This window comes from Monodelphis domestica, chromosome 5, assembly GCF_027887165.1.
Source record: "Monodelphis domestica isolate mMonDom1 chromosome 5, mMonDom1.pri, whole genome shotgun sequence".
NCBI lineage: Eukaryota > Metazoa > Chordata > Mammalia > Didelphimorphia > Didelphidae > Monodelphis > Monodelphis domestica.
The window spans coordinates 79,928,943-79,956,500 of NC_077231.1; the positions used below are offsets into that span (position 1 = coordinate 79,928,943).

General features: G+C 41.6%; 1 protein-coding gene across 1 annotated transcript in view; it reads right to left on the reverse strand.

The window, feature by feature from the left end:
- Positions 1 to 2,879: 2,879 nt before the first annotated feature.
- HAL (histidine ammonia-lyase) overlaps positions 2,880 to 27,558 on the reverse strand; it is a 41,192-nt gene continuing 16,513 nt past the window's right edge. Inside the window, exons 14-20 of the mRNA XM_001364336.3 lie at positions 25,835 to 25,915; positions 18,075 to 18,140; positions 17,829 to 17,994; positions 13,082 to 13,216; positions 9,193 to 9,301; positions 8,903 to 8,972; positions 2,880 to 5,032 (exon numbers count right to left, since the gene is read on the reverse strand). Of these exons, the coding sequence (XP_001364373.1) occupies positions 4,871 to 5,032; positions 8,903 to 8,972; positions 9,193 to 9,301; positions 13,082 to 13,216; positions 17,829 to 17,994; positions 18,075 to 18,140; positions 25,835 to 25,915 (789 nt within the window). The 3' untranslated portion in view covers positions 2,880 to 4,870. The remainder of the gene's footprint in view (positions 5,033 to 8,902; positions 8,973 to 9,192; positions 9,302 to 13,081; positions 13,217 to 17,828; positions 17,995 to 18,074; positions 18,141 to 25,834; positions 25,916 to 27,558) is intronic.

A 27,558-nucleotide genomic window follows, 5' to 3' on the forward strand; every position in this document is an offset into this window, starting at 1 on the left:
TCCATAAGAAAAAGGTCCAGATGGATTCACAAATAAATTCTATCAAATACTGAAATCAAATACTGAAATCAAATACTATCAAATATAAAAAAATTCTATCAAACACTGAAAGAACAACTAATCCCAATATTATACAACTATTTGACAGAATAAGCAAAGAAGGAGTTCTACCAAATTCATTTTATGACACAAATATGGTGCTGATCCAAAAGCCAGGCAGGTCCAAAACAAAGAAAACTATAGATCAATCTCCTTAATGAATATAAATGCAAAAATCTTAAATAGTATACTAGCAAAAAGACTCCAGCAACACAAGGGTTATTCACTATGACCAGGTAGGATTCATACCAGGAATGCAAGGATGGTTCAATATTAGGAAAACCATCCACATAATTGACCATATTAAGAAGCAGACTGACAAAAATCACATGTTTATCTCAATAGATGCAGAAAAAGCCTTTGATAAAATACAACACCCATTCCTGTTGAAAATACTAGAAAGTATAGGAATAGAAGGGTCTTTCCTAAAAAATAATAAACAGTATATATCTAAAACCATCAACAAACATCATCTGCAATGGGAATAAACTAGAACCCTTCCCAATAAGATCAGGAGTGAAACAAGGATGCCCATTATCACCTCTATTATTTAACATTGCACTAGAAACACTAGCAGTAGCAATTAGAGAAGAAAAAGAAATTGAAGGTATTAAAATTGGCAACGAGGAGACCAAGTTATCACTCTTTGCAGATGACATGATAGTCTACTTAAAGAATCCTAGAAAATCAACCAAAAAGCTAGTCGAAATAATCAACAACTTTAGCAAAGTTGCAGGATACAAAATAAACCCGCATAATCATCAGCATTTCTATATATCTCCAACCCATTTCAGCAGCAAGAATTAGAAAGAGAAATTCCATTTAAAATCACCCTAGACAATATAAAATGCTTAGAAATCTATTTGCCGAGACAAACACAGAAACTATATGAACACAACTACAAAACACTCTCCACACAATTAAAACTAGATCTAAACATTTGGAAAAACATTGATTGCTCATGGATAGGATGAGCTAATATAATAAAAATGACAATCCTACCCAAATTAATTTACTTATTTAGTGCCATACCCATTGAACTACCAAAAACCTTACTGAATTAGAAAAAACCATAACAAAGTTCATTTGGCAGAACAAAAGATAAAGGATATCCAGGGAAATCATGAAAAAAAAATGCAAAGGAAGGAGGACTTGTAGTCCCAGATCTCAAACTATACTATAAAGCAGTGGTCATCAAAACAATTTGGTACTGTCTAAGAGACAGAAAGAAGTATCAGTGGAATAGACTTGGGGTAAATGACCTCAGCAAAACAGTCTATGATAAGCCCAAAGATCCCAGTTTGGGGGACCAAAACCCATTATTTGATAAAAACTGCTGGGAAAATTGGAAGACAATATGGGAGAGATTAGGTTTGGATCAACATTTCACCCCCTAAACTAAGATAAATTCAGAATGGGTGAATATAAAGAAGGAAACTATAAGCAAATTAGGTGAACACAGAATAGTATACTTGTCAGATCGTTGGGAAAGGAAAGACTTTAAAACCAAGCAAGAGCTAGAAAAAAACTCACAAAATGTAAAATCAATAATTTTGATTACATCAAATTAAAAAAGGTTTTGTATAAACAAAACAAATGTTTCCAAAATTAGAAGGGAAGCAACAAATTGGGAAACAATCTTCATTACAAAAACTTCTGACAAAAGTCTAAATACTCAAATTTATAGAGCTAAACCAATTGTACAAAAAAATCAAGCCATTCTCCAATTGATAATTGGGCAAGGGACATGAATAGGTAATTTTCAGTTAAAGAAATGAAAACTATTAATAAGCACATGAAAAGTGTTCTAAATCTCTTATGATCAGAGAAATGAAAATCAAAACAACTCTGAGGTATTACCTCACACCTAGCATATTGGCTAACATGACAGCAAAGGAAAGTAATGAATGTTGGAAGGGGTGTGGCAAAGTCAGGACATTAATTCATTGCTGGTGGAATTGTGAATTGATCCAACCATTCTGGAGGGCAATTTGGAACTATGCCCAAAGGGTGCTAAAAGACTGTCTGCCCTTTGATCCAGCCATAGCACTGCTGGGTTTGTACCCCAAATAAATAATAAGGGAAAAGGCATGTACAAAAATATTCATAGCTGCACTCTTTGTGGTGGCAAAAAATTGGAAAATGAGGGGATGCCCTTCAATTGGGGAATGGCTGAACAAATTGTGGTATATGTTGATGATGGAATACTATTGTGCTCAAAGGAAAAATAAAGTGGAGGAATTCCATGTGAACTGGAAGAACCTCCAGGAATTGATGTGGAGTGAGAGGAGCAGAACCAGGAGAACAATGTACACAGAGACTGATACACTGTGGTACAATTGAATGTAACAGACTTCTCCATTAATGACAATGCAGTGATCCTGAACAAGTTGGAGGGATCTACAAGAAAAACTACTATCCACATCTAGAGGAAACACTATGGGAATAAAAACACTGAAGAAAAACAACTGCTTGAATACATGGGTCGAGGGGGATGTGGCTGGGGATGTAGACTCTAAACGAACATCCTAGTACAAACATCAACAACATGGAAATGGATTCTGGTCAAGGACGCATGTGATACCCAATGAAATTACATGTCAGCTGCCGGAAGGGTGGGTGGAGGGGAGGGAGGGAAATAATGTGATTATTGTAACGAAGGAGTAATGTTCTAAATTGACTAAATAAACTAATTCAAATGGAAAAAAATAAAATTCATGTTACTCTTTAAATGTGAATATGACTATAAAACAATTAATCACAACAGTATGAGGCCAAGGTGAGTTTTCATAAATAGCTTTTTTTATTCTCATAAAGTAACATTTTTATCAGTCCTTTATTTCAAGAATAGACTCCCTATCCCTGTTATCTCTGACCATTGACATGTTGAGACAGATCTCCCTCCTCCGTGATCTTTCCTATTCTGAGTCAGATGAGATACTTCATTCCTTGCACTGTTTGATTTCTCCTAGGTATGCAATCTGTTCCTAACTTTCAATGTACTCTTTATGTATAAGTCTCATTCCTATTTTCCCCTTCACCCTCATATTAAAGATTTCTAGAAGCAGTGAGGAGTAATTCCAGAGTCAGATTGTACTTGTGTGACCTTGGGAAACTCCCCAAGCCTCAACATATTCATCTGTAAGTCAAGTCAATAAGTATGTCATTAAGCATTAATCATTATGTACTAGGCACTCTCTTAGGCATTAAGGATACAAATAGAAACAAAGGAGGACAGTCCCTGCCCTCAAGGAGCTTACATTCTAATGGGCAAAGGCAATACAGAAGAGAGAACTAAGAAGGGGGAGTGGTAAGAAAAGGATGCCCTACTCAGAAGTTCTTTCCACCTCCACATCTTGGGTCTATACCATTTTTTTATTTCTGTCTTCCATGGTACCTCAATTACAGTGGCTGATTAGTAAACAGAAAACCTATAATGAGAATTCCAAACTCTACACATAAGTTGATTTCACTGTTGGCATCTCTGTCCTTTTGGGGGAAAGATGATGCTGTTGATTTTGTGTGTTTCTTCTACTCATTTATTGATACATATATTGTATGCCTGCAGTAGAATGTAAGCTTCTTGAGGGCAGGGACTGTTTTTATTTATCTATCAACAGTGCCTAACACTGACTGAAATATAGCTGGTGCTTATTAAATGTTAATTGATTGATAAAACTTAGTTATTTTGGACTTGAACACACTATATATTTGCTAAGAATTCTTATAAACTATAATACTTGGAGTTATTGGATATTAATTTTAATATTACAAATAGAAGAAAGATTTGCTTTCTAACTTTTGTTGTTATTTAAGTTTTAAGTAGTAAACTCTCTCCCAAGATTAATACTTAGCTACTGAATATTTTTCATGAGACCAGAATTTCTTTGTGAAATTCACATCAGATTGATAGGATACAAAGGGAAAATTTTGAAAAATTTGAAAAAAAAACAGAAAAATTTGAAAAATTACCAAATATCCTAATAGCTTGAGCAATGTAAAAAGGCCAGTCAAGTTTTACCAATTTTTCTCCAGCACAAGAAAAAAAAATCCCTTCTCAAGATTGATTCTTTTCTAGGATTAATTTTTGGTCTGGTCTCTAGGATCATATTTCAAGTTGTAGGGGAATTATGATTTTTAGGCAGGTAGGTGGTGTAGTGACTAAAATGCTGGACTTGAAGTCAGGAAAATTTGCCTCAGACACTAGTTGGGAGACCCTGGGCAAGTCTCTTAACTTCTTCATGCCTCAGTTTCCTCAACTATGAAATAAGAGGTTTGGACTCAAGGGCCTCTAATGTGCCTTCCATTTTAAAATCTATGAACCTAAGAGATCTACATTAGTACATGGTGTATCTTATAAGGAATGAAATCTAAAATCCTTGAGGGACAATGTCCATCTACAGTAATCAATCTAATTAAAAATTTCCCTAACTTCCATTTTTCTCTGAACCACATAGTCAGCCTGGCAGTAAGTTATGAGAGAGAGAGAGAGAGAGAGAGAGAGAGAGAGAGAGAGAGAGAGAGAGAGAGAGACAGACAGACAGACAGACAGACAGACAGACAGACAGACAGAGAGAGACAGACAGACAGACAGACAGACAGACAGACAGACAGACAGACAGAGAGACAGAGAGAGACAGAGAGACAGAGACAGAGACAGAGACAGAGACAGAGACAGAGACAGAGACAGAGACAGAGACAGAGACAGAGAGAGAATGAGAACAGAATGAATCTGTAATCTGCTTGATCCACTATGAGAACCAGGGACCCCTTACAGATCTTCTGATTCAAGGGGATCATGCTTGGCATTTGCTCTGCTGTGTAGTGAGCCCAGCGAAAATGCTGTGGGAGAGATGGGTCTGGATTCAGGGAAGAGTTCTTGATTCTGCTCCATTCTGTATTTTTCAATGTAAGGCACAGCTACTTCCCAAACCTAGCAGGGACAAGAAAGACAAAAACAAAATTGTGACATTGAAAGGGCACTTCATTTTTTAAAATCTGTTGAAAGTCAACTACCCTTAGAGTCAGAAACTATAATTGACTGGAAATTTAGCAGCTAGTAGCTTATGGTTATCTCAAATTTTTGTGTCTCCCATTTCACTAAACCTTGGATTATGTCAGTATTTCTTAAAAATGCAAATTTAAAAAATTTTAATTGAAAAATTATAAACTTGAAAAGGTCTAAATGTCCATAAGACTTCATTCATTCATTCAATGAGCATTTATTAAGTATCTGCCATGTATAACATGTTGGGAAAGAAAAGACAAAAGGAAGAAAATTGTACCTTCCTTCAAAGAAGATACATTTTACTGTGAAGAATCAAAAATCACACAGATAAGCAAATGTAAGGGAGAGAACACTGGTGGGGTTCAGAAAAAGGTTTCTTGATGAGAAGGTACCTGATTTGAGTCTTGAAGGAAGGTAATATTCCTAAGAGGTGTAGGTAACAAAGAACGCAAGTTTGGGAAACAGCCAGCAGCCCATTTTGGCTGGAGTATAGGGGAGTAACATGTAAAAAAGATTGGCGAAGTAGATTGAAACCAGATAGTGAAGTGCCCAGTTGATGAAACGATTGTTGGCCCCATATTGATTAGAGCATTGGGACTGGAGTTAGGAAAAACTGAGTTCAAATTTGGCCTCAGACACTTACTAGTTATGCCACTCTGTGCAAGTCATTTAACCCTATTTACCTCAGTTTCCTCATTTGTAAAATAAACTGGAGAAGGAAAGAAGGAAATGACAAACCACTACAATATCTTGACCCAGAAAAGGCTAAATGGGGTCACAAAGAATCAGACCCAACTGAAAAAATGACAGAACAAAAATAACTGTGCTAGGTGCTGTGGACACATTAAAAAATCCAGACAGTCCTAGGGAAGGCTCTATCCACTGGGTTCTCACTCGACTAAGGAAGGAAAGTTCTGAGTACTTCTTTTTTAGTCAATCACTTATAATGTGGACTTTATAAATATCAATATATAATGATAGTATGAGTAGACATATACATATTATCAGTGTATAGGGATACTACATACATATACATATGTATATGAGAGAGAGAGAGAGAGAGAAAGGGGAGAGAGAGAGAGACAGAGACAGAGACAGAGACAGAGACAGAGAGAAAGACAGAGACAGAGAGAGACAGAGAGAGAGAAAGGAGAGAGAGAGAATGGGAGAGGGAGAGAGAAAGGGGGGAGAAATTGGGAGAGAGAGAGAAAGGAGAGAGAGAGAGAGAGAATGGGAGATGGATAAAGAAAGGGGGGAGAAATTGGGAGAGAGGGAGAGAGACACACACAGAGAGAGAGAGAGAGAGAGAGAGAGAGAGAGAGAGAGAGAGAGAGAGAGAGAGAGAGAGAGAGAGAGAGAGAGAATGGGAGATGGATAAAGAAAGGGGGGGAGAAATTGGGAGAGAGGGAGAGAGAGACACACACACACACACAGAGAGAGAGAGAGAGAGAGAGAGAGAGAGAGAGAGAGAGAGAGAGAGAGAGAGAGAGAGAGAGAGACAAAGAGAGGTATGTGTTTAATCAAAACTTTCCAGTTAGCATAAGGTGGCTCAGAGCTCTAATGGATGTTAGGGGAAACTGGTTTTCTCTTAACTTGCATGCTTGGTCCTCCTCGCTTTGCTCATCTGCCTTGTTCCTTTTCTTTCCTACCCACTTTCTCTACCCTCCTTCCAAAGATTCCAGCACTAATTATTGGTAGTAAACACTGGTGGAAGTACTCTTTCCACCCAACAGAATGATAAACAGAGTTCCTGGCACATGGTAGGCACTTAATAATTGTTTATTGTTTACTGGTAGGTTATTTCTCTATAACATAATAAACTGCCTTTGAGAATTGCTGTGGCCAAAAAAAACCTCAGGTAAAAACCCTCTCCAAAGACTTTGGTGAAAGACTTGTAAATACTCTCAGATTCAGTGGATAATTTAAAGTTAGTTTTATGGAAATGCTTTTTTTCTTTTTCATTTTCTTTTGTGACAAAGGATGACTCACTGGGTTGGAGAGGAGAAAAATACATTAGGCAAAAAAGCCAAATAAAAACAAAAAACTATTTAGAAAAAAAAGACTCATCCATCAGTTTCAAAGAACTTTTAGGGTTTGGGGGTCTGAAGCAGTAATTTCAATCATTTTAGTCATGTCTGAGGTTGGATTTGAACTCAATATGAGCTCAATAGAGTTCCATGGCCTGAAGTCAGGAAGACTCATTTGGCTGAATTTGAATCTAGCCTCAGACATTTACCTTGTTTGCCCCAGTTTCCTCATCTGTAAAATAAGTTGGACAAGGAAATGGCAAACTGTTCTAATATCTTTGCCAAGAAAACTCCAAAATGCGGTTATGAAGAAGTGGACATGACTAAAATGGTTGAACAACAACTGGTTCAGAGTTTGATACCTCTGCCTAACACCAGTGAAATTTATGATCCAGATCAAAAACACCTAAAAGTTCTTTGAGACAAATGGGCAAGTCTAGGCAACACTCTTATTGGTTTGTTGATTTACTTAAAAGAAAAACTACTTGACTAGGGAAGCCCTGGACCCTCTCTCCTCATCTCCCCATGAAGACTTGATCTTCCTTCCTTCCTTCCTTCCTTCCTTCCTTCCTTCCTTCCTTCCTTCCTTCCTTCCTTCCTTCCTTCCTTCCTTCCTTCCTTCCTTCCTTCCTTCCTTCCTTCCTTCCTTCCTTCCTTCCTTCCTCCCTCCCTCCCTTCCTTCCTTCCTTCCTTCCTTCCTTCCTTCCTTCCTTCCTTCCTTCCTTCCTTCCTTCCTCCCTCCCTCCCTCCCTTCCTTCCTTCCTTCCTTCCTTCCTTCCTTCCTTCCTTCCTTCCTTCCTTCCTTCCTTCCTTCCTTCCTTCCTTCCTTCCTTCCTTCCTTCCTCCCTCCCTGCCTCCCTCCATCCCTCCATCCCTCCATCCCTTCCTTCCTTCCTTTGAAATTTTTATTTAATTGATTAAGATAATTTTCTCATGGTTACATGATTTATGTTCTTTCTTCCCCCCCCCCCCCCGCCCCACTCCAGTAGCCAATGTGCAATTCCACTGGGTTTCACATGTAAGACTTGCTCTTTCTTGACTGAAAAAATATAGACTATGAGGCACTTTCCTCACGGTAGCCCCTGAACATTGTTAGTGCAAGTGCTATTACCATCCATTACTTTTCCCCATTTTAAAAATGAGGCAACTGAACTTGAGGGACTTGCCCAAGGTCATGCAACTAAGTTCTTACTTAGTTCTCTTGAACTGGAGCTCATGCCTAGATCTCCCAGCTTCAAATCCAGGGTAATTCCCACTACACAACAGTGCTTCTCATTATCAATGAGAATCAATGTTTAATGCACCCTAGCAGTGACTTGCCAAATAACTCCTTAGTGGTGAAGAAACATTCAGTTAATCTCATCTCTTCCAGTGAGGAGTCTGCTCCAGAAGGATGTCTCAATGCCATCAGCAATGGTGCCATTTTACTTTCTCATAATGACTGAGACCAATGTGGTACAGCAGAAAACATGCTGGATTTGAAGCCAGAGGTACTGACTTATTCTCTGTGTGTTCTTGGGCAGTCCCTTTACATCCCTGAGCCTCAGTCTCCCCATCTACAAAACAAGGGGACTAGAGTAATATGCCCTTCAAAGTCCCTTCTAGTTCTAAAACTATGACGCTAAGTTGCTTCTTCACCAATCTGGACCTCCATCTCTTCCCTTATCCGTAAAATGAAGGAGTGTTGACTCTGATGGGCTTGAAGATCCTGTCCAGTTCTAAACCATGAGTCTATGGCCAATTGATAAGGCCCAATGGAAGACCTTGCCTTTTGATCAACAAGCAGCCGGTGAGTTGCTTCAATATCTGGAGCCATGACACGATCTTTTATCCAAGGCCTAGAGAGAAGAAAGACCATGGTTCATTCATGATCATCATCATGGTAACAATAATAATGGAATTTTGATAGCACTTGAAGGTTTGCCCATCCAAGTACACAAGTTATGGCATTTGCTACTCACAACAACCTTGGTGGGAAGGTCAAACATTAGCAAAACATTAACCACCTGCCTTGGGTGACAGTTTTTAACCTCTTGGAAAGTGTTTGTTTGATTTTACCTTACAACAGAGCGCACAAGGTCGTAGACCTTCTCCAATGGAGTGGTTGTTCTCAGGGGGCGTAGAAACTCAATGCCCTGACAGGCGGCGAGAAGCTCAATGGCCAGCACTAGAAGATAGAATTGTGGAAAGGTGGGATTGGGTTTTTTACAAAGTTTAACTCAAGGATAGACTAAGCTACATTTTCACCAAGCCAAATGGATACCCCAAGAGGTGGAGTTTCATCCTTAGTCCTGACAGGTCTACAAGTATTTATTAAGTAAGTACTATGGGGGGCAGCTGGGTAGCTCAGTGGATTGAGAGCCAGGCCTAGAGATGGGAGGTCCTAGGTTCAAATCTGGCCTCAGCCACTTCCTAGCTGTGTGACCCTGGGCAAGTCACTTGACCCCCATTGCCTACCCTTACCACTCTTCTGCCTTGGAGCCAATACACAGTATTGACTCCAAGACGGAAGGTAAGGGTTTAAAAAAAAAAGTAAGTACTATGCCATTAAATCTTGTTTGCCTCAGTTTCCTCATATATAAAATGAGCTGGAGGAAGAAATAGAAAGTTACTCCAATATCTTTGCCAAGAAGACATCAAATCTGGCTTCAGACACTTCCTAGCTGTGTGACCCTGGGCAAGTCACTTAACCTTGTTTGTCTCAGTTTCTCATCTATAACATGAGCTGGAGAAGAAAATGGCAAATCACTCCATTCTCTTTGCCAAGAAGACCCCAAATGGGGGTCACATAAGAGTTGGACATAACTGAAATGATTGAACAACAACAAATACAGATGCCAGGCCCCATGCTAAGTGCTAAGGATTCCAAGAAAAACAAATGCAGGCTCTGCTCTCAAAAAATATACATGCTAATGAGAGAAAGAACATGCCAGTGATTATATACGAACAAGATATTTGCAGAATCAGTTGGAGATATTCCCAGAGGGAAGGCACTAGCTTTAGTGGGGATCATGAGAGGCTTCTTGTAGAAGGTGGACTTTTAGTTGAAACTCAGGGAAGCCGGGCATTTACATTCCATACATTCCATATGTCATCTCTAGCTGGGCAAACTTGACAAGTTATACCTCTCTGGACTCCATTTGTCAAATGAAGCAGCCTGGTTCTTTAATGTGTGCTGTCTTCTGTCATTTGATTGTGAGTTCCTTGAGGGCAGGGAATGTCTTTTTTAAAAATTATTCATTGAGGGGGCAGCTGTGTAGCTCAGTGGATTGAGAGCCAGGCCTAGAGACGGGAGGTCCTAGGTTCAAATCTTGCCTGGGACACTTCCCAGCTGTGTGACCCTGGGCAAGTCACTTGACCCCCATTGCCTGACCCTTACCACTCTTCTGCCTTGGAGCCAATACACAGTATTAACTCCAAGACAGAAGGTAAGGGTTAAAAAAAAAATTATTCATTATACCTCTGGTGCTCAGCAGAGTGCTTGGCAGACAGTAGGTGCTTAATAATTGCTTACTGGACTGGATTTATTAGAATAGATGATGTCCATAGAATCATAGGAATCCAAGCTGAAGGGGACCTTAAAGATCATAATTCTAATAAAGTGGAGGAATTCCATGTGAACTGGAAGAACCTCCAGGAATTGATGTGGAGTGAGAGGAACAGAACCAGGAGAACATTGTACACAGAGCGGATACACTGTGGTATAATCGAACGTAATGGACTTCTCCATTAGTGGCGGTGTAATGTCCCTGAACATTCTGCAGGGATCTAGGAGAAAAAACACTATTCATAAGCAGAGGACAAACTGTGGGAGTGGAAACACCGAGGAAAAGCAACTGCCTGACTACAGCGGTTGAGGGGACATGACAGAGGAGAGACTCTAAATGAACACTCTAATGCAAATATTGACAACATGGAAATGGGTTCGAATCAAGAACACATGTGACACCCAGTGGAATCATGCGTCGGCTATGGGGGGTGGGGGGAGGAAAAGAAAATGATCTTTGTCTTTAATGAATAATGCTTGGAAATGATCAAATAAAATATTATTAAAAAAAAAGATCACAATTCTGGTTTGACCTTTTAATTGTACAGATGAGAAAAGTGACTGGGGATGAAGGGATGGAGATGGGATTCCAGAAACCAGCTAGTTCAATCCCTTCATTTCACAGCTGATTTGCTCATAGCCACACAGTTAGTAAAGTGGCAGAAGGTAGAAGGATATCCACATAGGTCAGAACACAGTAGACCATACTTGCTTATTGTTTTGACCTCCGTTTTCCCAAGGGTGATTGTTGGGTTGTATCAGTCATATCTGACTCTTTGTGACCCCATTTGAACTTTTTAAAAATTTTTATTTAATTGATTAATTTAGAGCATTTTTTCAAGATTACAAAAATCATGTTCTTTCCCTCCCCTCTCCCCAACCCCCTCCTATAGCCGACGCACAATTCCACTGGATTTTACATGTATCTTTGGTCAAGACCCATTTCTATATTATCAATATTTGCACCAGGGTGATCCTTTAGAGTCTACATCCTCAATCACATCCCCATCGACCCATGTGATCAAGCAGTTGTTTTTCTTCTGTATTTCTGCTCCCACAGATTTTCCTCTGAATGTGGATAATGTTCTTTCCATTTGAGCTTTTCTTGGCCAAGATCCTGGAATAGTTTGCCATTGCCTTCTCTGATTCATTTAATAGATGAGGAAACTGAGGCAAATAGGGTTAAGTGACTTTTCCAAGGCCACATAGCTAGTTAATATCTGAGGCCAGATTTGAACTCAGTTATTCCTAACTCTAGGCTTTGTACTCTATCCACTAAACCACCCAGCTGCCACATCCTTACTGTATAGCCAAGTAAAGAGAATTGGGATAGTTACCTAGAAAGATCATGCAGTCCTCCAATCCCATCCCCAGAGCCCACAGCTTTGTTTACCTATATTTATTTATCCATTTGGAATTTGGAGTCAAGTCCAACCATGAATCACTTGGTTCTCTCTTTCACTGCTGGTTTAGATGGAAAGAACACTGGATTAGGCAGCAAGTCCTCTGCCTCTAACTCGGTCTATGACCTTCATTCAACAAGACCCATAGAATCTCTAAGCCTCGTCTCTTTGTGAAACAAGGGCATGGGGCTAGCTGATTTCCAGGGTCATTACATCCTGACATTTTCGATCCTGGGTTCGAGTTTCTTCATCTTGGCTATTCCTTTTTATTTGGGAGGGGAGGTGAAGGTGAAAACCAATCTGATTTGTATAGCTCAGACTTACTAGGCTATACAGTTAGGTGCTCTGTGAATGTGAGGACAGGCAAAGATGGCATCATCTCAGAAATCAGTGTGTGTTGGGATGCAGGGAGGTGGTTCAGTGAATAGAGTGCCAAGTCTATTGAGTTGGGAAGATCTGGGTTCAAATCTGACACCAGACATTTTCTAGCTATATGACCCCATTTGCCTAGCCCTTGCTCCTCTGTCTTAGAACTGTTACTAAGACAGAAAGTAAGGGTTTAAAAGAAAGAGAGAAATAAAGAGAGAGAGAGGAACAAAGGAAGAAAGGAAGAACGAAAGGAAGGAAGAGGCTTTGAGAGGTGATGGATCACACCATCAGAACTTTAGATCTGGAAGGACTTTAGAGATCACTGAATCTAATCCTCTCATTTTCTAAAGCAATTTGAGTTTGCAAAGGAGTTTACAAATATTATCTAATACTCATGACAGCCTTGGTGTTGGGGTGGGTGGGGTAAGTGCTATTATTATCCCCATTTTTTAGATGAGGGAACTAAGGTTTAGAAAGGGAAGTAATTAATTCAAAGTCACACAATTAGTAAGAAGCAGGCATGAGAATTTGAACCCAGATTTTCTGACTCTAAACCCAAAATTATTTTAACTGGCAATAACATTTTGATGAATGAGTCCTATGAAATCAGCAGTCTAGCTAGCATTACCTTGCTCCACATGTTCAATAACTCTGAGGGCTTTTCTCGCAGCCCATCCTCCCATGGACACGTGATCTTCTGTAGCGGCACTGGTTGAGAGAGAATCCACAGAGGAGGGATGGCACAGGGCTTTATTCTCTGAAACTGCGAAAGTCCAAGGTGAATCAATTAGATACTACTCACTCCAAGCAGGGGACCTGGAGTCAGGAAGATCTGAATTTAAGTCCATTCTTAGACTTTTATTAGCCATATAAATGTGGGCAAGTTACTTACCTGCCGTTTGCCTCAAATTTCTCATAATAGCAGTTAGGGCAGCTGGGTTGAAAGAGTGTGAGGAAGACTTCTTTTCCTGAGTTCAAATTCAGCCTCAGAAACTAATACTTGAGTGACCCTGGGCAAATCATTTAGAAATGTTTGCCTCAGTTTCCTCATTTGAAAAATGATCTGGAGGAGGAAATGGCAAACACTCCAGTATCTTTGCCAAGATAATCCCCCAAAATGGGGTCATGAAGAGTTGGACATGACTGAAATGAATCAACAACAAAACTTTGCTTTTGCTAGATAGGAAGGAAACAGTCAGGTCTATATAAGATAATGAGTTCCCAGGATGGAGTCGAAGCATTGAATGCCTCTGTACATTAATGCCTAGAGACAGTTAACCTAGAGGAGAGAAGGCAGGAAGGAGACTCTGAGGCTCTATCCAACCAAAGAGGTAATATACCTTTGGGTTCCTCTGTAGGAAGAACTGGCTAGACTGTAAGCTCCTTGAAGGCAGGGATAGTTTCACTTTTCACTTTCTTTCCTTAGTCTGGCAAACATAGGGAAATGATGAAGACAGCATTTAGCCCTTCATTCCAAACTCCTTGCTTGTCTCTGGGGCTTCACCATTCACCTTATCTTCCAGGTTCACAACCTTTGGGCCACCTTTGACTCATCCCCTTCATCTTAACCTCTTCTGTCTAATCAGTCGCTCATTCCTGTCTACTTGGTAACCTTGCTCATTTCCATCTTTCCTCCCCATTCCTGTCACTGGCCACCTGGCTTGATGGAGTGGATCCAGAGGGCCTTGAAACCAGGCAGGACTCATACCAAGGTCTGCTTATCATACAATGATTTTGGTCCTCTTTGAGGATAAAGGGCAATGGCCAACCAACCAACCATCAACCAACCAGCCAGCCCGCCAACCAACCAACAACCAACCAGCCAACCAACCAACCATCCAATCAGTCATGCAACCAGACTCTGGTACAGACATACTGTCTTTGGCACCCTCGGTGCATCACTTCATTTCTCTTCCTCTAAGGTTAGCCCTCTAGGTCAATAATTTGTGGAGGGGGTGCCCCTCTGAACTGGTGAAGGAGATTTCTTCATCTGGGAGTTTCCAATATCAATGGCTTCAATCTACCCTCTATTGCTATACTACCTCAATTGTGCTGTCATAACTCAGTCATTTCAGTCATGTCTGACTCTTCATGATCCCATTTGGAGTTCTCTCAGCAAAGATCCTGGAGTGGTTTGCCAGTTCCTTCTCCAGCTCTTTTTACAGATGAGAAAACCGGGGCCAACAGGGTAGAGTGGTTTGCCCAGGGTCACACAGCTAGTAAGTGTCTGAGGCTGGATTTGAACTCAGTTCTTCCTGATCCAGGCCCAGAGCTCTATCCAACATACCATCTAGTGGTTCATACTACCTCCATATCAAACCATTTTACCCCCTTCCTAGATGCTTGTGTTAGCCATTCTACTCTCTCCTTTGTCTTTGCTCCAATTCATCTTGCCAATTGATGTCAGAATAATCTCTCTTTGGAAGAGATCTTATCATGTCACTCCTCCTCTCTAAAATCATCAATGGTTCCCTATTGTCTCCCAATTAAAGTTCAGACTTACTGGCCTGACACCCCAGGTCCTCTTTAATCTGCTACTGCCCTGCTTTTCCAGCCATATGCCATATTATTATTCTCTTTAAAGATTTCACAGAAAAGGGGATTTGGTTCCCTAATATGCTGAGTTTGCTTCATATATTGTCACATCTTTATGTATGTTTTTCCCTATTTGTAAAATGACCTTTACACTCCATCTCCCCCCTTTACCTACAGTATTTCATCTTGTCTTCTAAAGCCCAACTCATTGGCTAGCACAGTGTCTGGCATCTTGAAGATCCTTAATAAATGCTTTTTGAATGAAAGGCTACCACCTCCAAGAAGCCTTCTCTGATACCCCTGATTGGTAAAGATCTTTGCATTTCTCCAATTCATTTATTGCAGCAACTAGGTAGCTCAGAATAGAATGTTGGAGTCAGGAAGACCTGAGTTTAAATCCAGCCTTGAACACTTACTAGCTCTGTGTCCCTAGCCAAGTCACTTAATCTCTGTTTACCTTAATCCACTAGACAAAGAAATGGCAAACCTCTCCAGTACCTTTGCCAAGAAAACACCATGGACAGCACCAGTGTGCTATGGTCCACCGAGTCATGAAGAGGCATGAACAGCAATGCATTTACTATTTACTATTGTATATTCTAGTTGTCCTGATGAGAATCTAAGCTCCATGAGGGCAGGTGCTGGGTCTTTACTTAAACTCTGCATCTCCCCTAATACCCAGTGCTTTGGCTTACTGCTCTGTACCTAGTAAGAGCTTAATGAAGAGCAGCAGTTAGATGACTCTAAATTGAGAGCCAGGCCTAGAGATAGGTTCAAATAGTCATAGGTTCGAATCTGGCCTCAGATACTCTACAGCTGGGTGACCCTGGACCAGTCACTTAACTCCCATTACCCAGCCTTTACTGTTCTTCTGCCTTGGAACCAATACACAGTATTGATTTTAAGATGGAGGGTAAGGGTTAAAAAAATGAGCTTAATAGAGGCTTAACTCTTTTACAGCATTTCTGATAGGTGATCATTGCTAGCCTCTTTTTAAACATTCAAATAGCAATGAGAATGTTAACTTGAAGAGGCCACTTTGCTCAAAACTGTCTCCTCCATTCTCTTTTGGAGAGTAAAATTCAACCCTGAGAGATTCACTCTTTAAGGTTTTTCCACATCTGAGAGGTCAATAAAAATGGAGATATAAAATTATAATAGTTGTAAAGCTAAAAGGGACCCCAGAAACCATCTCATCCAACTCCCTTGACTTATAGAGTGTGGTAGGTCTCCATTTTTTTTTTTGCATCTTGGTTTACAAGTTCTCTCTCTCCAGCCTCTACCACAAGAGGAAAGAACTAAGGCCATGCCTTTCTGGGCAGCGTCATGAATGGGATTTGAACCCAGGTTTAATGATTGCAGAGCCAGTGCTCTCTCTCTGCCGTGCGGTGCTCCCTTATAAAGGTGAAACTGGGGCATGGCATCAGGGAATCAGTAAGCGTCTGAGGGAGGCATGTAGGATTGTCAATTCTTTCGGAGCCTTTACAAGTCTTATATAGCCTCACACCAAGGAATACTTCACCCGCTGGATGCATGCAGCATGGGAAGGGCCCTGAGGGTTGGAACAGAAGGGAACTAATGGCTTTGTCACCCCTGAGATCTGACGGGAGGGATTCTCATTAACAACCTCCCAGGAGAATGATTTGCTTGTTGAGAATTCTAGGATTTTGTCTTTTCGCCCAATGGATACTCTGTCTGTCCATCCCACTCAAATGGATCTTCAGCTATTTGGAGCATCTTTGCATAGGGGATAGGATACTAGACTTGGGAGTGACAAAGACCTGGATTCAAATACTGCCTCATCAGATGCTTACTAGCTATGTGACCCACCTAACACCTTAAGTCCTCCCAGCTCGTATTCCAAGAGTTTCTAGACCAAGATGGTAAATAAAAGAATTGGGATTTGAACCCAAGTCCTCTGCCTTCAGTCTCATTGCTCTTTCCACTGTTCCTTATGTCTTATTTCTGCCAACATAAACAAGACAGTAGTTATTAGTTGTTCTTTAGTCATGTCTAACTTCTTTGACTCGTTTGGGATTTTCTTGGTAGAGATACCAAAGTGGTTTATCATTTTCTTCTCCAGATGTTTTTACAGATGGGGAAACTGAGGCAAATCAGATTAAGTGATTTGTCCAGGGTCACAAAGCTAGTAAGTGTCTGAGGTTGTACTTGAACTCAGGAAGATGACTCTTCATCAGACCCTAATATATCTCATATGCTGTTCAATCATTTCAGTTGGGTCTGACTCTTCATTACCAATTTGGGGTTTTTTCTTTGCAAAGATACAGGAGTAGTTTGCCATTTCCTCCTCTAGCTCATTATACAGATAAGGAAACTAAGTCAAACAGAAATAAACTTGACCAAGGTCAGTAGCTAGATAGATAGGACATCCAATCAACAGGACCACAGGATATCTATCACCCAATCACCAAGCACAGTTTATGGAACTTTGTGCCTAGAACAGTAAGACCTGAGTTCAAATCCAACAATTACTAGCTGAGTTGTATAACCCCTGCCTCAGTTTCTCCAACTATAAAACTAGGAATTATAATTGTCCCTATTTCACAAGGATTGTTGTAAGGACCAAATGAAATATTTGTAAAATGCTTAACACATCCTCTGGCACATAGGAGGCACTTAATTAATGCTCATCCTCCTCCCTTTCTTTCTCTTCAGCTGATTCTCATGAGACATGGCTTCACCTTCCTGAGCTTCCTTCCATCCCTAGGCACATCTGGGCTTGTCAGGGTCTCTCTTCCCCAAATGCAGTCTGGCCAGAACCCTGGGGAAACAACTCCTGCCCACATGCTGGTTCCTGAGGCAATAGACGGAGTTCTTACCCAGAGCCGCCGCTGTGCAGTGGGCAATCATGAACCCCGAATTCAGGCCCCCTTCAGCCACCAGGAATGCAGGCAATTCACTGAGTGCTGGGTTGCACAGTCTTTCAATTCTCCGCTCACTGATGGACGCCAGTTCATGGACGGCTATCGCCAAGTAGTCCAGAGCCTAAGGAAATAACTCTGGGAAGTTATGTTGTCTACTCTTAATGATATTTCCAGAGGAAGAAAAGAAGGTTCAAGACTTACTTTTGCTGGGTATTCACCATGGAAATTCCCCCCAGAAATGGTCTCTCCTCTATTGGCAAAAACCATCTTTTTCAGAAATGTCAAGGCTTCAATGGAACAATGGAGCATAAATCTAAAAAAGTGGGCTTCCAGGCTCATTTTGGACAGGGGGAGAAGAGGGAGGAGGAATCCCTTTGGCTGGGCTCACATGAGGGCGAGCAAGCACATACATCATCTTTCCTCAAGTTACCAAGGGGGCTGTTAGGTGGTACCCTGGAGAGATCATTGGGCCAGGAGCCAAGAAGACCCGAGTTTAAATATGGCCTTAGACTAGCTGTGTGACCCTGAGCAAGTGACTTCACCTCTGTTTGCCTTCTCTGTAAAATGGGGATAATAATAGACCCTACCTCCCGGGGTTGGTGTGAGAATGCACTTTGGAAACTAGACATGCTAGTTTTACACACGCACACACACAAAGTTATACATATATAAATATATGTAAATTCCCTTTCTCTGTCTATATATATCTCCTATTAGGCATATATCCATATAAATAGTAAATCATATATCTAGGATACATTTATAATCATATAATAGAATTTGTATAGATGTAAAATTAATATTTATTTTTTAATTAATAAAATATGCAAACATATTTTTGAAGTATGCCTAATTAAATATTTATAAATGTTATGCTATATTGTTATAGGTGTATAATTAATATTTATAAATATATAGCCATAGACTATATGCAAATTACATGTTTATATTATATGTAATTATTATAGAGATGTGATTATTCTAATTGTATATTTATAGTTATATTTAATTATATATAAATTATATATGTATATATATGCACACACACATATATATGCTATTTATTATTTATTAGAACAAAGAAAGGCATGGTATGAATTTTGACCTGGTGCTAAGATTTAATCAGTTTGGCAAGCTCCCACTGAAGACTATACCAATATAAGCCAACTCCTATTCCACACATTAGAATATTAGGGAGCTGTCTGGGGCACCAAGAAAATAAAGGACTTGCAAAGGGTCCCAGCCAGGGGATGTTGGAGGCCATAACTGAATGAAGGTCTTTAGACTCTGCAGGCAGCTCTCTCTCCATTACATCATGGTAGCCTCTCTGCAGTCAATAATAAGAGATGCCAGTCATCTAACAAAAAATGGAACAGTAGAAAGAACACTGAGGTTGTTATCAGATGATCTGTGTTCAAATCATGCTTCTCATTTATTAGGTGTGTGACCTTGGGCAAGTCACTTCACCTTGGTCCTCAGTTTCCTCTGCCATAAAATGATGAAATTGGATTAAATGGCCAAAGTCCTTTCCAGCTCTAGATGTGTGATTCAGAGTACTATACATGCATTCTCATGTTAGGCATTATTATGATGAGGAATTCAAAGATCAGAGAATTGCCCGTATTCACGTAGTTGGTAAATATCAGAGATGGGATTTGAAGCCAAGTCTTCATGACTGCAAATCCAACCTTTTACTCACTAGGCTACATTGCTTCTCAAAAACTTGGGTGCTACAAACTTTGTCTGCCAATACCAAGAATTTATTAGTGGAATGGCTGGATTGCAATGCCATTTCCTCCCTTTATGTTAGCAGCATGTAGCTCAACTAGGTATATGCCTGTAATGAAGAAACAGACTTGGAGACTTACAATGGCTTTTCTGGAAAAGCCATTGTAAGTCTCCAAGTCTGTTTCTTCATCTGTATAGTGAGTATCACAGCATATAGGTCTAGAATTAGTAGTATATAGCCTCCGTCCCTTCATTTTATAAGAGAAGAAATTGAATATGAAGAGGAAAGGGGCTTTCTGATAATCTCATTGCATTGTTAGGGAAGTCCAATGACATCATGTCTCTGAAAGTTCCTTCCTTCCTTCCTTTCCTTCCTTCCTTTCCTTCCTTTCCTTCCTTCCTTCCTTCCTTCCTTCCCTCCTTCCCTCCTTCCCTCCTTCCCTCCCTCCTTCCTTCCTTCCTTCCTTCCTTCCTTCCTTCCTTCCTTCCTTCCTTCGTTTTTTCATTTCTTTCTTTGTTCGTTTGTTCGTTTCTTTCTTTCTTACTTTCTTTCTTTCTTTCTTTCTTTCTTTCTTTCTTTCTTTCTTTCTTTCTTTCTTTCTTTCTTTCTTTCTTTCTTTCTTTCTTTCTTTCTTTCTTTCTTTCTTTCTTTCTTTCTTTCTTTCTTTCCATCTATCTTAGAATTGACACTAAGTTGCAAACATCAACAACATAGAAATAGGTCCTGATCAAGGACACATGTAAAACCCAGTGGAATTGCACATTGGCTACAGGAAGGATGGGGGAGGGGAGGGAGGAAAAGAATATGATTCTTGTAACCAAGGAATAATGTTATAAATTGACTAAATAAAATTTTCAAAAAAAAAAAAAAGAATTGATACTAAGTATTGGTTCCAAGGAAGAAGAGAGGTAAAGGCTAGGCAACTGGAATGAAGTGACTTGTCCCAGGTCATATGTCTAGGAAGTATCTGAGGTCAAATTTGAACCCAGGTCATTCCAATTCCAAGTTGACATTCTATCCACTGAGTTACCTAGCTGCCCCATGGAGGTTTTTGTAACCTGAAAGTGCTGGATACCTAAAAGCTACTATTATTGTTAGTGCCTTTGAAGACTAAGTTGCATGAGAATGTGACAGCCATGATCATAAGGGCTATCTTTCTTTGCATCTTGAAATCAAAGACAATTAATCAATAAACATATGTCAAGTGTTTTTAGACCAGTTGGAGGTACTGTGGATAAAGCACCAGACCTGACATCAGAAAAACTCCTCTTGCAGAGTTCAAATCTGACCTCAGACCCTTCCTAGCTGTGTGACCCTGGACAAGTCACTTCACCCCCATTGCCTAGCCCTTACCTCTCTTTGGTCTTGGAATCAATACTTAGTCTCAATTCTACGACAAAGATTAAAAAAATAAATCCAACCAAATATTACCTTATTTAGTGAAAAAAGAAAGAAATCAAACGTTTAATTATTATCGCTATCAGCCATTCGTTGTTACTGTTTGTAAAACTCTCCATGCCTAATTTCATAACAAGCCCAAGAATGGTGATTCTGTTTCATGTTATTTCTCCAGTGGGCACTGTGGAGAGAGAGCTACGGAGTTAAACCCCAGGCAAGACCACTTGGAACAATGGCGAAGCCGCCCCACTCTCAAGGCTGCCCCACTTGGCCAGACTCTCTCCATTTCCTCAGCAGATGTAAGAAGCGAGGTCTCACACATCTACTTTCCCTCATTCCTGAGAAAGAATTTCCCTCTGCCCGGTCGAGATGGCTGCTTTCATGATCAGATTGCCAGACCACCCACTTTTCTCTTCAGTCTAAAAATTCCAAGTCCAAGAGAGCAGCAGACTTTGTTTTCATCCCTGATCTCCCATGCAAAGCTTCCATCGTGTGAAAGAATGTCCCTTGAATATTGAACAAGCACTAAAAAGCCAGACTGGGTAAATGGTGCTTCCTGGGATTTAGCATCAAGTCTTTGGCATTGTCAGATGGTTCAACAACAGAAAGGGCTATGGTTTCCTCAATGTAAAATAACAGGAGAGATGAGGCATCACCACCCATTCTGCCATTGTACCCTCTGGATCAACTGATTTGCAGCTGAAACCTCCCCCTCTCTGTGTGGTCTCCCCAATCAAATGAGAAAGACTCTTCTTCCTTTTCCAAATGGGGAAGCCCAGTACCAACCATGGTGCTTTATACGTACTGAAGACTTCATCAAGAAATGCTTTTTCACTTATCCATTCATCCATCCATTCGTGCATCCAGGCAGACGTTTGCCCAGGTTGTCCCCCAGCCTAGACTCCATGTCAGTTCCATCCTGGCTTTTCTCTATGTGGCTTCCAGGGCTCAGCTCAGGATTTACCTCCTCTTTGAAGACTGTCCTCATTGGGCTTCCAGTCATGAGAACTTACTCCCTCTTCAAACCACATTTGTCTCTGTATGGACTCTCCGTGGATGTACAGTACATACAATCCCCCTAGGTTACCCAGAGTAAGCTCCTCTGGGAGGGAGAAACAAGCCAAAGAAACGCAGATCTTTTGGGTCAGCATAAAAGATGGGACCTCGTCCATATGGACCTAGAGCTCCCCTCCTACAGACTGAGGAAGGAGAGAATATCAACCACTGGGGGAATCAGAAAAGGTGGTCCCTGAGCTAAGCTTGAAGCTTCCTTCTGAAACAAGGGTTTTAGAGGCAAAGATCAGAAGGAGCCTTGCCCCTATTTTGTCTTTCTTTACCCATGCTTACATGTTGTTCCCCCCTGACAGAATGGAAGCTCCTTGAGGGCAGGGTCTGTTTTATTCTGGACTTCATGGCCAAAACAACCAGTATGGTTCTTGGCACTTAGAAACAGGATCAATGATCTAAAGCCAGTCACCTCATCTGATCCTTTCAGTTATTCAATCAACATTTATTAAGTTCCTACTATGTGAGGCAGCTAGGGTGGCAAAATGGTTAGAGACCCAGCTACAGACTCAGCAAGATCAAATTCTGGTCTCTGATGATAGCTGTGTGAGCCTAGGCAAGCCGTTTTAACCTCTGTCTGCCTTGGTTTCCTCAACTGTCAAATGGGAGTCAGAATAGCACCTACCCCCCAGGATTGCTGTGAGGGTCAAATGAGGTGATAATTATAAAGCATTTGGCACAGTGCCTGGTACCCAGTAAGTGCTGCTTAAATGCTTATTCCCTTCCCCCATCCTCTGCTCCATGCTGGACACCAGAGACCCAGAGACCAAAGCTAAATCGTCCCTGGGCCCAAGAAGACTAAAGGGGCAAACAATCTGCCCCCCTACAGATGCAAGGCAAGGCTGGGGTGACTGTGAGGGGAGGAGCTGAGCACTGAAGGGAATCAGAGATCCCCAAAGGTAGGGGCTGAGGAGGGAGGAGGTGTCCCCTGCAAAGGAGGTGAAGGGCAGTGTGGGAGGAACCTCCAGAAGGCCATTTAGGCTTGGTGGGAGAATGGCTGGAGAGAAGCCATCGGTGAGGAGTCTGGAAAGGTAGATGGGGCTGGGGGGGACTGGAGTGGAAGCGCCTTACAGGGCAAGACCCTGCTCAGGTCCCCTCAGTACCTGGCACATAGTAGGTGCTTAATGATGGTTATTGAATATGCCTCAGATACTTCCTAGCCCAGTGATACTAGTCCTTACTGCTCTCCTGCCTGGGGACCCATACTTGGTGCCAGCCCTAAAAGAGAAAGTAAGGGGGTGTTAAAATGATTGTCCACTGGCTGATGGGTATTAGGCCATAAGAAGCCAATTGGAGGCTCTCCACTATGAAGAATTCGTGACAATCCTCCTTGGTATAAGCTGGCGATTCCAGCTGTACAACCAAACAGGACATTAAACATTCACCTCCCTCTTCCTTCCAGAAGAGGCCCCTGGAGCCCCAGGGGAAGAGCATTATGGCGGGGCCTTTCAGGAGAACCAGACAGTGGCTGTCTGGCCCTTCGCTAACCTGGGCTGGGAGATTAAAGCGAGCATTTCAGCCCCTGGGGTGGTCCAATGGGCACTTCTTCATGAATACTAAATCGAGAATAAGAATCAAAGTAAGAGGCAGTGAGAGGCAGGGAGGGAGGGAGGGAGAAAGAAGAGAGGGAGAGAGAGAAAGAGAGAGGGAGAGAGAGAAGGGAAGGGGGGGGGAGAGAGAGAGAGAGAGAGAGAGAGAGAGAGAGAGAGAGAGAGAGAGAGAGAGAGAAGGGGAGAGAGAGGGAGGGAGGGAAAAAGGGGGGAGAAGGAGGGGAGGGAGAGGGAGACAAGAGATGGAGACAGAGACAGAGAGAGAATGAGGGAGAGACAGAGGGAGAGAGACAGAGGAGGGACAGACAGACAAAGAGAGAGAGACAGAGGAGGGAGAGACAGAGACAGAGTAAGAGGCAAAAAGAGAGGGGGGAGAGGGAGAGAGAGAGAGGGGGAGGGAGACACAGAGAGAGAGAAGTAGAGAGAGACAGAGAGATAAGAGACAGAGAGACAGACAGAGAGGGAGGGAGATGGAGAGAGAGATAAGAGAGAAAAGGAGGGAGAGAGAATAGGGAAAAGGGGGAGATGGTGGGAAAGACAGAGATACAGAGAGAAAAAGAGAAAGAGAAGGGAAGGAAAGGGAGACAGAGAAAGAAAGGGAGAAGGAAATGGAGGGAGGAGAGAAAGAGACAGGTAGAGAGGGGGAAGGAGAGAAAAGGAAAGAGTATGCAGACAGAGATAGAGATGCAGATAGAGAAAGAGACAGAGAAACAGAGAGAGCGACAGACAGACAGACAGACAGACAGACAGTGGAGATTGGGATGCTCTAGAGCCTGGCACTTTCACAAAGCCTGTATTGTTTCCAAAGAAAGATTTAGGCCAGTCTGCCTCCTGACTGACAGTGTTAACTCCTGGGAATGTAGGCCCGCCAGGACGTTTTGCAGGATTTCTCTTGCAGTCCCCTTGTGTGTCCAACATGACAAATGGTCTCTGGAGCAGAGATCCTCTGCCTGGCGGCGAGAAGAGGCCCTTTTTGTGTGAGGCTGGAAGCTTCCTTGCCACTTGCCACACAAGCTGAAAGCCCCTTTCTCTCGGAATCAGCTGACGTCTCCTTCCTAAATCAAACCTCAGGAGGACACATGAAGCTACAGATTCCAGCCAGGAAAATCCTAGTCAAAATCGGTACTAAGAGAAGTGCCTTTTGTGAAGTGCGTCGGAACATCCCTGAAGAACCCAAAAGGCATTAAATGAATTTGGTCGGAGCCCAGCCAGCTGCAGACAGCCATTCAGGCTGTCTTGCTCCAGTCTGTGACGTGCACATTTCCCATCAGGGAGTGTAGTTAGGGCTATTGACCAAGAAGCTTGGGACATAAGGAGGGGCAGCTGAAGACAACGGCCCTGTATGATTAGCTCTCCCAGCTGGTCCTGCCATGGTGCTCTTTGGCCAACAATGGGCAGAAATTGGACAGATGCAGATTTGGGTTTGCTTCCTCACATCTTGCCTTGGGAGGTAGTAGGTTTCCTGTCATCAGAGGTCTTCCAGAGGACGGTGGATGACCACTTCTCAAGGGATATTGTTGGAAGGAAGTGGGGTGCTATATACTAGATGGTCTCTGAGGGGTCATGGTGGATAGAGAGCTAGTCTCAGAGGCCCAAAGACCTGAGTTCAAGTTCTGCCTCTGACACAAGCTGTGTGTCAATGCCACCACACTATTCTCTAAGATGAGGTTTCAAAGAAGGTGTCAACCTGTTTGAGTAGGGGGAGTTTCCTCATCTGAGACTTTACAGATTCAGTCTTATATTCTTTACAGAGGTACCATGTTATAGGAGGCAATGTAGCATAATGGCCTCAGAACCAGGGAAATCTGAGATTGAATATTACTTTTGACATAACAGTAATAACCAACAAATAATAGCTAACATTTCTATAGCACCTGCTACATACATGTGTGTGCTAAGCATGTTACAAATAGTAGCTCATTTGATCCTCACAACAACTCTGTAAAGTAGGTGCTATTGCAATCCCCATTTAACAGTTGGGGAAACTGAGGCAGACAGAGATGGGTTATGTCTGCCCCATTTAACAGTTGGGGAAACTGAAGCAGAGGCAGATGAAGTAGCTTGCCAGGGTCGCATAGCCAGCAGGCTTCAGATTTGAAAGCCAGGTTCTCAGGACCCCTCTGTGCTGGGATGCCTCCTTTATTTTAAGATACACATCTAAAATATTCATTTTCCCCAGAGCCCAATCTCCTTGGAGCCCGTGGGCTGAAAAAGGATACGGGATTGTCCGTGGCACTGTTAATTTCTGTCAGGATGATGTCCTTCACAAAGGCTATTGTGTCATTCACCACACCATGGACCTTAAAGAGAGAAAACAACAACAACATGGAATTAGGATCAACCAGCTCCAATTCTTTTCCCCTCTGGCAATCAGGGATTCCATTTCACTACTCCTCCCTCCAGAAACAATTCAGCCATTAGGCTGGGCTCTGGACTAGGCACTGGAAAGAGAGAGAGAGAAATGGCAGGGTCCCTAATCTCAAGAGGCTTCCAGTCTAAGAAGGAGACTGGTGTATCGGAATAGAGCTGAAATGAGAAAGAAGGTAGAGTCAGAAAAGTATTCGAGGAAAATGTGAGGGAAGAGAGGAAAATCTGAGCCTTTGCCAAAAAGGATAGCCAGTGGAAATCATGACGTAATAGCAGTTTGAAACGAATCCAGTTTAATTTATAAATTCACAAGGACCTCGCCTTGATGCCACAGTGAAGACTCGAGTTTAATGAAGCATCTTCTTTGACCCCATGTCTAATACAAAAGGTCTCTCATTATAAATGTGATCTCACCTTCTAGAAAGTCCTCACAGATTCCCCTCTTAGGGCCATGGCATTCTCATGCTCAGAATAGTAGAGCCTCCAGAATAAATAGAAATTCCTCCAGGTGCTGGTTGAAATCCCTCATGATCTGCTTCCAGCCTAAATTTCCAGGTTTGTCACATGGTCTTCCTCTCCATGCACTCTATGATTCCACCAAACTGGCTATGGGATGTACCTAAACTTAGTATTCCATTTTCTTCCATCTGTACTTTTGCCCATACTTTTTCCTGTGTCTGAAAAACACTTCCTCTCCACCTTAAGAAATCTTGACTTTCTACAAGACTCAAATGATGTGCTCACTCCAGGAGGAAACCCATGCAGATTCCCTCTACCTCTCTCCCTTAGTGTGCCTTCCCTCCTCTGATAATCATATAGACACTGATCTGTTTACATGGGTTAAGTGCTCCATGTTTGTGCACTGACTCTCCCAGTGGAAAATAAGATCCTTGAGAGCAAGAATTCTTTTTCTCTTTTCTTTTCTTCCTTCTCTTCTTCCTCTTCTCCCTCTTCCTTCTTCCTTTTCTCCCCCTTTGTTCATTCCTCTTTCTTTCTTCCTCCCTTGATTTCTTATCCTTCCTTCCTTCCTTCCTTCCTTCCTTCCTTCCTTCCTTCCTTCCTTCCTTCCTTCCTTCCTTCCTTCCTTCCTCTCTCTTATTTCTCTTTTTCTTCTTTCTCTCCTCCCCTTTCATTAACTAAAATTGATTAATTTGTTCCTTTTTTCTTTCTTCCTCTATTTCTCTTTCTCTCTCCACTCTCCCTCCCTTTCCTCCCTCTCCTTCCTTCTTTCCTCTCTTCCTTCCTTCCTTCTATCCTTCCATCCATCCTTCCTTCCTCTCTTCCATCCTTCCTTCCTCCTTCCCTTCCTTGTTCTTTCTTTCTTTCTTTCTTTCTTTCTTTCTTTCTTTCTTTCTTTCTTTCTTTCTTTCTTTCTTTCTTTCTTTCTTTCTTTCTTTCTTTCTTTCTTTCTTTCTTTCTTTCTTTCTTTCTTTCTTTCTTTCTTTCTTTCTTTCTTTCTTTCTTTCTTTCTTTCTTTCTTTCCCCAAAGAAGATGCTATCCCTATTTCCTCTTTGTGTGTGTGTGTGTGTTGAAGAATCACAATACCAAACACATGGCATGGAAATATATGGAAAT